General features: G+C 38.0%; 1 protein-coding gene, 1 long non-coding RNA gene and 2 other non-coding genes across 4 annotated transcripts in view; 2 read left to right on the forward strand and 2 right to left on the reverse strand.

Moving 5' to 3' along the window:
* The window catches only part of LOC136855435 (uncharacterized), a 97,072-nt gene that overhangs the window by 4,599 nt on the left and 78,472 nt on the right, over window positions 1–14,001 (forward strand). The window lies entirely within an intron of this gene.
* LOC136855261 (glutathione S-transferase theta-1-like) lies at window positions 678–3,976 on the reverse strand. The gene is made up of 4 exons (XM_067132162.1): window positions 3,703–3,976; window positions 3,087–3,174; window positions 1,942–2,092; window positions 678–1,084 (listed from the first exon to the last, which is right to left on the reverse strand). Exons 1-4 carry the CDS (start codon window positions 3,818–3,820, stop codon window positions 779–781), a joined length of 663 nt encoding a protein of 220 aa, XP_066988263.1. The 5' UTR covers window positions 3,821–3,976; the 3' UTR covers window positions 678–778.
* TRNAL-UAA (transfer RNA leucine (anticodon UAA)) lies at window positions 9,698–9,781 on the forward strand. The gene has a single exon. It is a non-coding gene; the product is annotated as a tRNA-Leu (tRNA).
* On the reverse strand, window positions 13,790–13,861 carry TRNAT-CGU (transfer RNA threonine (anticodon CGU)). Its single transcript has one exon. It is a non-coding gene; the product is annotated as a tRNA-Thr (tRNA).

Raw genomic sequence — 14,001 nt, forward strand, 5'->3', positions numbered from 1 at the left:
TTCCACTGATGCATCACCATATGTTAATCATGTATCTCTCTGTTTGTCTGCCGACAAACACAGATGTCTTTCCGTTTTACCTGTCTGTGTGTAGACGCTACATTACCGCTCGCCTCAATAACAAGATTCTCATATCTCTGAACAACCAATAAACCAGTTAACACCCAGCCAGTATGTCGTCATAACCCAGTCCTTACAGGTCGTTCATCCCTCTCACAGACTCTCTGAACTTTGAGTAAAGCAGACTTCGTCATGCCCACTCTTATATATCTGGTGTACTGCACTTTCTCTTTCCCTCCATCAAGGCTGATGTATCCCCCTTGGGATTAGGCTTATAATTGCGGGGCTGACATCTCCTATGTCATTTGGCCATAAACTCAAAATTTAGAGCCCGATTCATAGCAGGGCCACCCAAAAACTTGTCAAAAACAGCCACATGAAATAGGAGTCGTCTGATATATTGCAGATGCATGGTTGAATACAAATGGAACTATTTATTGATCCTCTTTGCTTTAATAAATTGAAAATAAAGTGTCTTCTCTAATAGTACATGGGGTCGTGTCCACTAATATATCCCCTGCTTTTTCTTTTGAATTAAGTTTGTGATAGATAACATGTTGCATTGGTTGTTCCTTTAGCCTATTTGTATCAAATTCTGCCAAAGGACAATAAAGCACTTCTGTTGTGTAAATGTTTTATTAAGGAATATCAAAGGAGTTCTGTTGTGTAAATGTTTTATTAAGGAATATCAAAGGAGTTTATGTAGGACAGTAGCAGCTCACAGTTTATTTTTCATGGCGTCATAAAGACCCTTATGAAGTTCATCATAGGAAGGTCCTAGCGCGGCCTTGACTCGCTTTAGGTACTCCGTGATGGGCTGGGACAGTTCGTACCCCCCAGCCTGGGGCTGCTCGAATTCACACGCAGCAGCGAGATCAGCGATCGTCACGTGATCTCCCACGATGAAGGGCTTCGAATTGAGGAAATAGCTGACGAACTCTCTCTCGACGCGTGCCAGTTCCTTCTTGTGGTTGTTGATCAAGTCCCAGTCCACTGGCTTTTGGGTGAATTTTGGAGCGAATACCTGTAGCAGAGGAGGAAACTCTCAGATTCTCACACAAATTGGAGAGGCCAGTCTGTTGTGTCTTTCTCACCCCATTCTCTTTTATTATCTCCTTTCAAAATTGCATTCCTATATTTTGGATTGGATGACTCTCTCCCTCTCGATTTCACTCAACTTGACCAATTTATGTACTGCGTGATTACAGATGGTATAACAATTGCATCTTGTAATGCACACTGCATGACTACAGAAGGTAGCATTAGAATTGCTGCATTATGAAAATTAACAGTATTTTCTTTAGCCTAAGATTGCGGTTTGAGTCCCGTGTTTCAGAATTTGCTTGCCTCGTGGTTGAATAAGATATTTTTAAGGTATGATTCATGTACCAACCGTTTGTGGGAAAACTGTGTCTTATCAGAGATAATTTAATCAACTCCTAACGGCTTGAATATACGAAAATGGTTATCATTATTGTCAAGAGTAACACTTGGCTAGTCACTCAAATTTAGGGCACTGCAAGAAATGGATGCTAATGGACATATTGTCGTAGATGGCAATAAACATTCCTCCTCAAAAAAAAAGCTTCATTGGTTTAGGAAATGCAAAGTAAGGTAGAGACTTGTATAGTTTTTAAGTGGATGATAGTCATTAAGTATATTGACATTTGACTCTAGATTTTGTGGGTGTTTATTTTCTATTTCAGCCCAGACTGGCATTGTCACTTTGCCTACAGAGCACTGAGTAACTGGCTACTTTTCTGGGGTGGGTCAGTAGCAAAAGTAATGTACTAGAATTACTTCCTTTTAATGTACTGGAATTACGTAATTACTTCCCACTTCTGAGAGGTCTAATGAGTAATTAAAAAGGTCATGACTTACCAGATTGTAGAAGTACCCAACACCATGTTTCCTTGTGTTTGTATGCTGCCAGTCCAGGTACTCGTCAACCTTGACTCTGATGTCTAGGTCCTGTGGATACCACTGGCCAGTCTTGTCGTACTTGCTGGCTATGTAGCGCAGGGCAGAGCAGCTGGGAAGTTATAAAAATTATTAGTTCATTCACAGAGCAGGCATTTTATTTAGTATCTTGAGTAATGAGGGGTAGTCATGCTTGTGAAAAAGTAGGTATTTGGTGTGCAACCCTGACACAAGTTTCAGATGGTCTGAAGTTTCTTGTAAGAGGGCAATTATACTGTAAGCTGTGTTAATTGGAAAATCTACTGTGTGATCACTACAGTATTTGAATTTCGTCTGGTAAGGAATCCTTCACTTAGATTTAACTTCAGTCTATTATTTCTTTTTTGTTTGAAAGGAGATACACCCTGAAGGGTGGGTTTTATTGGTACAAAAGTATAAACCTTATACTTATCAGTTGAATGTTGGTAATTACTGGAAGTTAGCTAATCTAAGTTCTTTGTTAATTCAGGATTACATCCTTTGGTTATCTTAAACGGCTGCCGTTATATCCAAACCAGCATTTTTTTGGGTGGGGTGGGGGACGGTTGGGGGTTTGGCACCAATGCTTCAGAATTTTAGTAACATTCCCTTGTTCCTCTCGTTTAGTTAAATTTTCCTTTGAATATTTTTTTGTCAAGAAAATATTTAGGCTTTATTTAGGGTTTATAGATGTTAGACCTTGCCTTAATATATGGCAGTTATAAAAGTTTCTTGTATTCGCATTTTTGTAATGCTTAGCATAGTAATGAGATTATTATCAGTACCATATATTCTTACAGTGGCCCAATTCCTTTATAGAGACTGCCTGTCTTGATATACCAACAATAAATTAAGTAAAAATATAATTTTGATAATATAATTTTAATAAATATAATTTTAATAATAAAACTATAATTTTAATAATAAAACTATAATTTTAATAATAAAAATATAATTTTAATAAAAATATAATTTTAATAATAAAAATATAATAATTTTAATAAAAGAATATACCGTAATTTTAACAAATATATTTTTAATAATAAAAACAAATTTAATAAAAATACAAATTTTAATAATGTCTTTACCTTTCGTTGATGGTAATGTTTCCAACCTTGACGCTGGGTACTTTCCCAAAAGGATTGATTTTCAGGAATTCGGGCGCTTTGTGTTCCTCTGCAAATACCAATAAAGAAAATGATCATTTGGAATCCTTTAAAAGGGAAGACTTGAGAAATGAAGTTAAGTTTATGCGGTAAATTTTTGTTATGGAAGTGAATCTTACATAGGGACCGTCCTGTATGTAAAACTTGCATTGCGTTCTCTCTCTCTCTCTCTCTCTCTCTCTCTCTCTCTCTCTCTCTCTCTCTCTCTCTCTCTCTCTCTCTCTCTCTCTATATATATATATATATATATATATATATATATATATATATGTATGTATACATATATATACATAGCCTCTATATGTATAATGTATGTATATATACAGTATATATAATGTGCGAATATGAGGAAGTACTTTTAATATCCAAAATACCATCTTCACTTATCGACCCCCTCACACGTTTTATCTATTTTACCCTTATCACCACAAGCCTCGTACCCAAGCCGTGAATAAACGAAGACACTTTCACCGTCAGTATCAGGTCCCCATCCCAATTAATAAATATAACATCACAGAAACCAACCCACAAATCTTACTCTTCATAAGATCCACATGATGTTCCGTATGGGGCGCGTCTATCGCCTTGCACAACAGCCCAACCGATCGAGAAGGCTGGGAGAAGTAATTCACGTAGATTTCAACGGTCGGAGCCATGGTTTCACAGGAGTCCAGACTCGCGGACAGTGCGCCTGCGCGTGTGATGCTGCACTGAAGTGACTGAACAGGAGGGCTGCTGCTGGCGCGCTTGCGATATCGGCTTGGCTTGCCCGGAGCTCTTCGTGTTGCCGGGCGAGGTATACGCTCCTTCGTTCGTTGGTTAAAAGGCGGGTTCTACTCACAAAGAATTTCCTCAAGGTCAGAGGGATGGTTGTTTGTGTAATGAGGAATCATCGTCCGTATTATCGAGAGAAGTAAAATTTCCATAGGTGATTTGCATCCTCGACAACGTAGCAAAGTCGAGATTTTATTGTGAATGTCACTTTTCGTTTAAAGATAGCTTTCGATGCATCATATAGATAAGGTTATACTATACTGACAAGTAAAATTAGGAACTTGAGAGCTTTTTTACTGCAAGGAAAGATGACACAGCCATTTTTTAGGCACGTTTTGCTCATGGGAACGCGTTTCTTTGGAATATCCCTACGGAATATTTGTGTATTGAATACGGGAATATAATAGCCTACACCGTGTTCTTTACTTCAGTCTCTGTAGTGAAGACCTTATATACCGGTTTTCGTAAGACTTTTGTAAATATTTATATTCTGCTTCGTCATCGTAACTCTCGACTGGCTATTAGGAATTCTACCTCTGCGCGTTTGGCGTCTACCAGCGTTGGCTATCTTAGGAATTCCATCTCCTGAGGAGCCCAGCAGAGGGGTAGACTGGTAGAGCCGTCAGTGCACCTCAAGCAGTTCACTGTAAGCATTACCATTCGGTCCATAGCTGCACTCACTTTTTCTTCACTCTTGCTATCCTGCCTCGGTAATTGTTACTTCTTAGTGCAACTGTTTGGGTTTTCTCCAAGTTCCACTTACATCCTTGTACTTCATCTCCCTTATTTTCTGGGCCTCTTCGTCTCGCTGTCCAACCTCTCCAGTCACTGAGTGGCCGTACGTTCCCCAGTGCTGGGCGTGGAACCCTAAATTTTATAATCAAAACAAATTAGCTTAAAAGTCATGCGAGTACTTTATTGTTCCGCAGTTCGAAATTTAGAGGTGTTGTCCCTTCAATATGGTTCTTTTCAAGTTCGGCCTTTCAGTAGTTAAGGATTATTGCTTGTTTATTTATTTATTTATTTATGAGAGAGAGAGAGAGAGAGAGAGAGAGAGAGAGAGAGAGAGAGATAGAAAACACAAGAGAGAGAGAGAGAGAGAGAGAGAGAGAGAGAGAGAGAGAGAGAGAGAGAGAGAGAGCATGAAAATTCATCGAGATTCTGCGATTATATTGAAAACACAAGTTGGAATAACCACCACGAAAAGGCCTGAGAGAGAGAGAGAGAGAGAGAGAGAGAGAGAGAGAGAGAGAGAGAGAGAGAGAGAGAAAGAGAGAATAACCACCACGAGAGAGAGAGAGAGAGAGAGAGAGAGAGAGTATAAAAATGAACTGATATTCTGCGATTATATTGAAAACACAAGTTGGAATAACCACCACGCAAAGGCCTGAGAGAGAGAGAGAGAGAGAGAGAGAGAGAGAGAGAGAGAGAGAGAGAGAGAGAGAGAGAGAGAGAGAGAGAGCACAAATGTACACATTCACAACACCAATATGTCACACTGATAGCTAGCTAATGTATAAATACTACCACAAACATACACAAAGACACAAGAAAAGCTATAAAAATGTAATTGCACAGTGAAAACAAAAGGTCGAGTTGCTTTCACTATCATTACAATATCAACTAAGAAGGGGGGGGGCGAAAATGAGAGGAGATTTGTGGAAGTGAAAGCACACGGATGACAAGCGTGGCGGAATTCCACGAAGGCCCTTGGAGTACATTGGCTTTGGAGATGATGATGATGATGATGATTAGCAACGTACATAATTTCTCGTAAGAAAGTCGAGAACATTAACCAAGGAGAGCAAAAGTGTAATCATAAATAAATAAATACAGTAAACGATACAGCAACTCAGGAAATTAAGTCTTTAATATTTCCATCCTTTAATTTCTCCATATTTTACGAAGGCAGAAACCAGTGGAGATGGAAACCCAAGGCCCGTGGTTAGCCCAAGCCTGAAGAAATCGGGGAAAATTTTGCCAGAGAGGAATAAAGAATGGTACCTTATGGCAACAACGAGAGAGAGAGAGAGAGAGCGTGAAAATTAATTAAGATTCTGCGATTAGATTGAAAACACAAGTTGGAATAGCCATCACGAAAAGGCCTGAGAGAGAGAGAGAGAGAGAGAGAGAGAGAGAGAGAGAGAGAGAGAGAGAGAGTATCCAGTTTTGGGATACGAAAAGCAAATCATAATATTATCTCTCTTAGCGCTTAACTTATCTTTGAACCCTGTATGCAAGTTTGTGTGATATCCAGTACTTCAGTTTCCAATTTTTTTTTATGGTCAAGTACGGCCAAGGTCCAATTTTTTTTATGGTCAAGTAACGGCCAAGGTGATATTATCAATCTATTTTAAACCTGACACAGCCCTTTATCTCTGGCGTGCTTAGCGTTTCCTGCAATAAGTTATTTTGATGTACAAGATCTAGCCAACCACAAGGCATTTCTTGTCCTCTGTCTCGTTTAAGTGGAAAGCAACCTGGATAATAAGTAGGTATTTCACGTCCTTAGTATTTGAGCTGTAGGGAAAGCCGATCGAATATTGCTGCTTTTTCCTGTCTCAGTTCCCTTTTTGTATGAGCATCTGTACCGTAAGCTTTGATCTGTCCTTATCAGGAAGTTCACGTGATGTGATGGAATTCACGGGTATGCTGAATATGACAATAATATAATAATAAATGAGCAAACATTGACGGATTTGTCGTTCATAAAACTGTTGCTGGGGGTTGGGAATTTAGCGCTGTCTGCACACCTCATGCGGTGCACTGTAGCCATCACCTAAGGTTCTTTGCAGCAACCGTTTCATTCCTTTTACTGTACCTTCGTTCCTATTCTCTCCATTCCATCTTACTTTCCTCAGCCCTCTCCTAAGAGTTGCTTCTTAGTGCAGCTGCTAGGTTTTCATCCTGTTACACCTGTCAAACCTTTCTATCCTCAATTTTCCTTTCGGCGCTGAATGATCCTATAGGTCCCAGCCCCTGGGCATTTGGCCTAAATTCTGTATTTTATTCCAAAGCTATTGTATGTTGTGTGTATGAGGAGGGTAATTTAACTCGTCATGAAGGTACCTGTCCCAAAAATAACTCCTCCGTCATGGCCGTAAGCGCATTCCGAAGCGTAGGGACCCAGCCTGTCTCCTTTTGGTATGCCTGACGAGTATGATGTCATGGCTGTGATGGCTATAGCCTATTGGTTGTAAAGCAAGTTCTTCTCTTTGGTCGCTGATTATTATGTACAGCTGGGAAAAACAGAGACTAACAGGAGGGCTCTCTCTCTCTCTCTCTCTCTCTCTCTCAGGCCTTTTTCGTGGTGGTTATTCCAGCTTGTTTTATCGAGCTCATCGCAGACTCTCAGTAGATTTTTATACTCTCTCTCTCTCTCTCTCTCTCTCTCTCTCTCTCTCTCTCTCTCTCTCTCTCTCTCTTTCAGGCCTTTTCGTGGTGGTTACTCCAGCTTGCTTTATCAATCTCATCGCTCTCTCAAGCAGTTCCATGGTGGGTGTTATTCCAAATTGTCTTATCAATCTAATCGTGGAACCTCAGTACACACACTCTCTCTCTCTCTCTCTCTCTCTCTCTCTCTCTCTCTCTCTCTCTCTCTCTCTTCTCTCGTGGTGGTTATTCTATTCCAACTTGTCTAACCAATCTGATCTCAGAATCTCAATAGATTTTATATCTCTCTCTCTCTCTCTCTCTCTCTCTCTCTCTCTCTCTCTCTCTCTCTCTCTCTCTCTGTCACACACACACATAAGCAGTTCCATGGTGGTTATTCCAACTTGTCTTATCAATCTAATCGTGGAACCTCAGTACATTTTCTCTCTCTCTCTCTCTCTCTCTCTCTCTCTCTCTCTCTCTCTCTCTCTCTCTCTCTCTCTCTCTCTCTCTCTCTCTCTCTCAGGCCTTTTCGTGGTGGTTATTCCAATTTGTCTTGTCAATCAAACCGCAAAATTTCAGAATATTTTTGTAAGTATGGAAGGCGTAGCTTTCAACCAGAAGTTACACGACTCATAGAATTATTCTGTTATATTTGTCATTTTGGGTTTTGTTGTAGTAGGTTTAGCTTTCATATTCTTTAAAGAAATGATTGGCATTGCAGTTTTAGTTGTCTGCCAGCTGCCCTTCCAAAAATGTCTATTTTGGCTTCCTTGGGACGTAATTTTTTGACAGTCGCCAAAGATGTAATAGATTTCTCTTTTCCGTTCCTTAACCAAATGTCTGTCAGAGCATTTTAAGTTGTCTGTTAGAAATTGCCATTTTGGCTTCCAGATTCACTTATCCTGATGGACAGCCTGGCATTTTCATAACTTGAATGGTTTTTGTCAAGCGTTTTTTTATAGATTATATCAGCACGGGCTCTTGTTCTTGGATTTGGTCAAGCAACTGGAAGTATTTAAATCAACAGGGTTTAAATTCTTATAAGATTATTTTCAACACGTGTATTCAAGCACAATGGTATATTTTGTTTTGAAGGGGGCCGGCTGGAAATTATGTAAACACAAGAGAGAGAGAGAGAGAGAGAGAGAGAGAGAGAGAGAGAGAGAGAGAGAGAGAGAGAGAGAGAGAGAGCCGCTAATAATAATAAAAAAGACATACTCGAATGGTGATACTTACAGATGTTAATGCACTCAGAGACTGAATATAATTATTATACCGATGATGCATATTAAATTATAAATAAGACTTGCAACCTCTGCCAAGACAGATTGAACTCGAGGTTGGTTATAGTAAAAACCAATGTTAATTAAATTGACCAAGCCACGTATTTTACGTCTAAGTCAAAGACCCTCCAATCTGTTATTTAAAACTATGCTTACCGAGTTGTAAGTAAAGAAAGGCATTCATAAACCTCTCAAGCGAAGATACAAGGCCTCACTACCCTAAAGGAATTCTTCTTGTATTGTAACGTTTACTTATATTTTTATCTACTTATTTATTGATATGTTTTATTTTTCATTTTTTTTCTGTAGGGACCTGTTACTTCTTTCAGATGAATGTCATATTTGTCTCACTGCCACAAAGCAATGCTCCTTGTATTTTAGAATTTATTTACATTTTTTTATGTTGATTTATTCATGTGTCAGTTTACTTTAACTTTTCCAATAACTGATCTCTTCGCTTTGTATGTCCTCTTCCCATCTGTACCTTATGTTACTTCTTTTAAATGAACGCCATATTCGTTGGAAGCTTTTCCATATGAATAGGCTTCATCTTGTGAATAATAATAATAATAATAATAATAATAATAATAATAATAATAACAATAATAATAATAATCAAACAAAAACTTCTTTCAGTTTTCTTCTGAAGATGGAAAGAGAAACCCACAAGATTCCTGTGTATAACTTGTCTACTTGTAAATATTTACATACAAGTCCTGTGTATAACTTGCCTACTTGTAAATATTTACATACTACTTGTATGTGAATATTTACAAGTAGACAAGTTATACACAGGAATCTTGTGGGTTTCTCTTTCCAATAATAATAATAATAATAATAATAATAATAATAATAATAATAACAACTGACCTTTTTCTGTATGCCCTATTACCTTCTGTTACTTCTTTCAAATGAATACCGTAATATTCTTTGGAGGCTTCTTGAATTTCAAGGCAGTGGCCACTTCTGTGGACTTGTTCCATATGAATAGGGTCCATCATCTGCATAGTAGTAATAATAATAATGATTATATTTAACTCATAGATTTATACCATATCAAAAAAATCGTAACTCGACTACCAAGTCTTGTGGTAGGCATGAGTCAGGTTGGCCGAGTGGTCTAAGGCGCCAGATTTAAGCTCTGGTACTCGTGAGAGTGCGTGGGTTCGAACCCCACACCTGACAAGAGCACGGTCGAGTGTATCTTTTGAAAGATTTTTGAGGCTGATTGTACGTTTTAGAAGATAATTTGGGATTGATAACACGCTTTAAAAGTTTTGTGATATTGCGTGTACATTTGATAAGATTTTAGAGGTCATTCGTTCCGTAAATTTTTAATATTATGTAGATTAATGTTTTAAGTAGGTTTTTATGAAGTATATAAGTTTTTGTGTGGGAGGATTATATTAATATTTTCCCATGTATTGTTTGTTTCTGCCTTCCAAGGCATTTTTTAAACATTCAGTAAATAAGGAGCTAATGTTGCTAGTTTCTAGATTGGGGGTGTCATGCTCTCTCTCTCTCTCTCTCTCTCTCTCTCTCTCTCTCTCTCTCTCTCTCTCTCTCTCTCTCTCGGGAGGGGGGAGGGAGCCAGGGAGGCCCTCGATGAGGTAATCCCCTACCCCACCCCCAAGGTTGAGTAGTCTAAAACTTATCATCAGGCGATAATAATTCCCTCTCTCTCTCTCTCTCTCTCTCTCTCTCTCTCTCTCTCTCTCTCTCTCTCTCTCTCTCGATACTCCTCCATACATTATTCACAAAAGATCACCCCGCAGTGGGTTAGTACGATGAGTGCACCTCACGCGGTGCACTGTAGGCATTACTAAAGGGTGTCTGCAACGTTCCTTCTGCCCGTAGCTGCTCACACTTACCTCCATTCCTTCCTTCCTTTCTTCCATGTTGCTGTCCAGCACCTCTAACTATTACTTCTTAGTGCAGTTACGGGGTTATCTCCCATTTCCTCCTTTAGATCCATGTACTTGTCATTTATTTTCTGGATATCTCGCTGTCCAACCACTCGAACTTCCTCTTTTCACTCCAAGCGCTGAATGGCTGAAAGTCTCCCACGGCTGAAACCGATTCGTTCCTCGTGAAGGAATTGATGCATCAGTAGAGGCGTGATAAAATCAATAGCGAAAGTGGAAGGGGTTACTTGAGCGGACCGTACAGCCACCGTAACATTTGCGGTAAATATATATATATATATATATATATATATATATATATATATATATATATATATATATATATATATATATGTATATTTTATTTCATTTGACTTGTAATTTATTTTGGTAGTCTGTGGATATTGACGATGTAGCCGGCGCTTGGTTTGTTTTATCAAGTTTTTATTCGGGATCAAAGTGAGAGCATAGTATATATATTTAGGTATTGATTATATTAGGGAGCTATGCCTCCTCAACGAATCTTAAATCACATAGGCCTATATATGCAGTATATGTGTATTTATGTATAGTATGTTTATGTATATATACTGTATATGTGTGTGTGTGTGTTTGTATATGTTTCTTGTATGAAATTCCATTTAAACATATATTTTTTTAGTCTCTCATTTAATTTTATTACAACGTCAGTAACGTAAATGTTGTGACGCCAGTTTTAATAGCCATAAATCAATCAGTCAACTATGGATTATTCACTGAAAAATATTCTGCACTGAATCAGCATTGGGTTCTATTTATTGTTATTTTTTTTTAATTTTCATTTTCAAAGAATGGTGATATGCTTTGTAGGCTAATAAGTGATTCTCTGCAATGCATGCATGATTTGAAGCCTAATTTAAGGACCTCGAAACGGCTTCTCCCTGTTTTATTGAGGAAGGACAAGTAACAAACCCTTTGCTTTAAAAGCAGTGCTTGCGTAGGGATTTTAGCCTGCTTGAATGACCTAAAAATAACATGTATTAATTAGGAATGCAACGTGTATTTATTAGGATCACAAAAGGGTCGTTCCTTTAAAGACAACTATATGTTTAGTAGAAATACAAAATGTATATATTAGGGTATGTATTAGGAATACAAAATATGTTGATTAGGAATACAAAATTGTATTTATTAGGATAAAAATAACTTGATTAGGAATACAAAATCTATTTACTAGGAATGCAGTATGTATTTATTTGGTTACTTGTTAGGAATACAAAATGCATTTATTAGGAGAAAAGTAACTATGTATTCATTAAGAATACAAACGGGTTGTTCCTGGTTTATTGATCAAGGATACGTAACAAACCCATTGCATTACAGCCAATGCTTGCTTGTGGATTAAAGCCAACTTAGATAACAACCTCTTAAAAATAACATTTATCCACAAGGAACAGGAGAGATGCTCTTGAATTCTTCTCTTGAAAAGAAGAAGATCGCTTTTATTTACCCACTGGAATACAAGAGAAGCTGCTAATTCTTCCCTTAAAATGATCGCTTTCATTTACCCATCTGGAATACAAGAGAAGCTTTAAATTCTTCTCTTGAAAAGAAGAAGATCGCCCTTATTTATGCATCTGGAATGCAAGAGAAGCTGAGAGTTCTTCCCTTGAAAAGAAGAAGATCGCTTTTATTTATCCATCTGGAATGCAAGAGAAGCTGTGAGTTCTTCTCTGAAAAGAAGAATATCGCTTTTATTTATCCATCTGGAATGCAAGAGAAGCTGTAAAAGAAGATCGCTTTTATTTACAATTGGAATACAAGAGAAGCAGTTCTTCCTTGAAAAGAAGAAGATCGCTTTTATTTATCCATCTGGAATGCAAGAGAAGCTGTGAGTTCTTCTCTTGAAAAGAAGAATATCGCTTTTATTTATCCATCTGGAATGCAAGAGAAGCTGTGAATTCAAAAGAAGAAGATCGCTTTTATTTACGAATCTGGAATACAAGAGAAGCTGTGAGTTCTTCTCTTGAAAAGAAGAAGATCGCTTTTATTTATCCATCTGGAATGCAAGAGAAGCTGTGAAAAAGAAGAAGATCGCTTTTATTTATCCATCTGGAATGCAAGAGAAGCTGTGAATTCTTCTCTTGAAAAGAAGAATATCGCTTTTATTTATCCATCTGGAATGCAAGAGAAGCTGTGAGTTCTTCTCTTGAAAAGAAGAAGATCGCTTTTATTTACGAATCTGGAATACAAGAGAAGCTGTGAGTTCTTCTCTTGAAAAGAAGAAGATCGCTTTTATTTATCCATCTGGAATGCAAGAGAAGCTGTGAGTTCTTCTCTTGAAAAGAAGAAGATCGCTTTTATTTATCCATCTGGAATGCAAGAGAAGCTGTGAATTCTTCTCTTGAAAAGAAGATCGCTTTTATTTACGAATCTGGAATACAAGAGAAGCTGTGAGTTCTTCTCTTGAAAAGAAGAAGATCGCTTTTATTTATCCATCTGGAATGCAAGAGAAGCTGTGAGTTCTTCTCTTGAAAAGAAGAAGATCGCTTTTATTTATCCATCTGGAATGCAAGAGAAGCTTCTTCTTTGAAAAGAAGAAGATCGCTTTTATTTATCCATCTGGAATGCAAGAGAAGCTGTGAATTCTTCTCTTGAAAAGAAGATCGCTTTATTTACCATCTGGAATACAAGAGAAGCTGTGAGTTCTTCTCTTGAAAAGAAGAAGATCGCTTTTATTTATCCATCTGAAATGCAAGAGAAGCTGTGAGTTCTTCTCTTGAAAAGAAGAAGATCGCTTTTATTTATCCATCTGGAATGCAAGAGAAGCTGTGAGTTCTTCTCTTGAAAAGAAGATCGCTTTTATTTATCCATCTGGAATGCAAGAGAAGCTGTGAATTCTTCTCTTGAAAAGAAGATCGCTTTTATTTATTCTGGAATACAAGAGAAGCTGTGAAAAAGAAGAAGATCGCTTTTATTTATCCATCTGGAATGCAAGAGAAGCTGTGAGTTCTTCTCTTGAAAAGAAGAAGATCGCTTTTATTTATCCATCTGGAATGCAAGAGAAGCTGTGAGTTCTTCTCCTGAAAAGAAGAAGATCGCCTTTATTTATCCATCTGGAATGCAAGGGAAGCTGTGAATCCTTCTCTGGAAAAGAACGCTTTTATTTACGAATCTGAAACACAAGAGAAGCTGTGAATTCTTCTCTTGAAAAGAAGAAGATCGCTTTTATTTACGAATCCGAAACACAAGAGAAGCTGTCTGTGAATTCTTCTCGTAAAAAAAGGAGTATCGCTTTGAACCGCGTGTTTGCCCCCTGTGAGGTTTGAACTCACGACCCCTGGTTTACGAGACCAGTGCTCTACCACTGAGCTAAGGAGGCCGATGGGACATGCTCCTCGCCCTTTCTAGAAAATTTGTCAGTAGACCTTCTTTAGTTTTCGATTTCTGGAGAAAGCTGGGCGTTAACTTTCGATTGGTTTCAGATTTTTTGAGGGGAAAAATGTCGGTTTCTTCTGCCCG

This window comes from Macrobrachium rosenbergii, chromosome 31, assembly GCF_040412425.1.
Source record: "Macrobrachium rosenbergii isolate ZJJX-2024 chromosome 31, ASM4041242v1, whole genome shotgun sequence".
In the NCBI taxonomy this organism is placed as follows: domain Eukaryota; kingdom Metazoa; phylum Arthropoda; class Malacostraca; order Decapoda; family Palaemonidae; genus Macrobrachium; species Macrobrachium rosenbergii.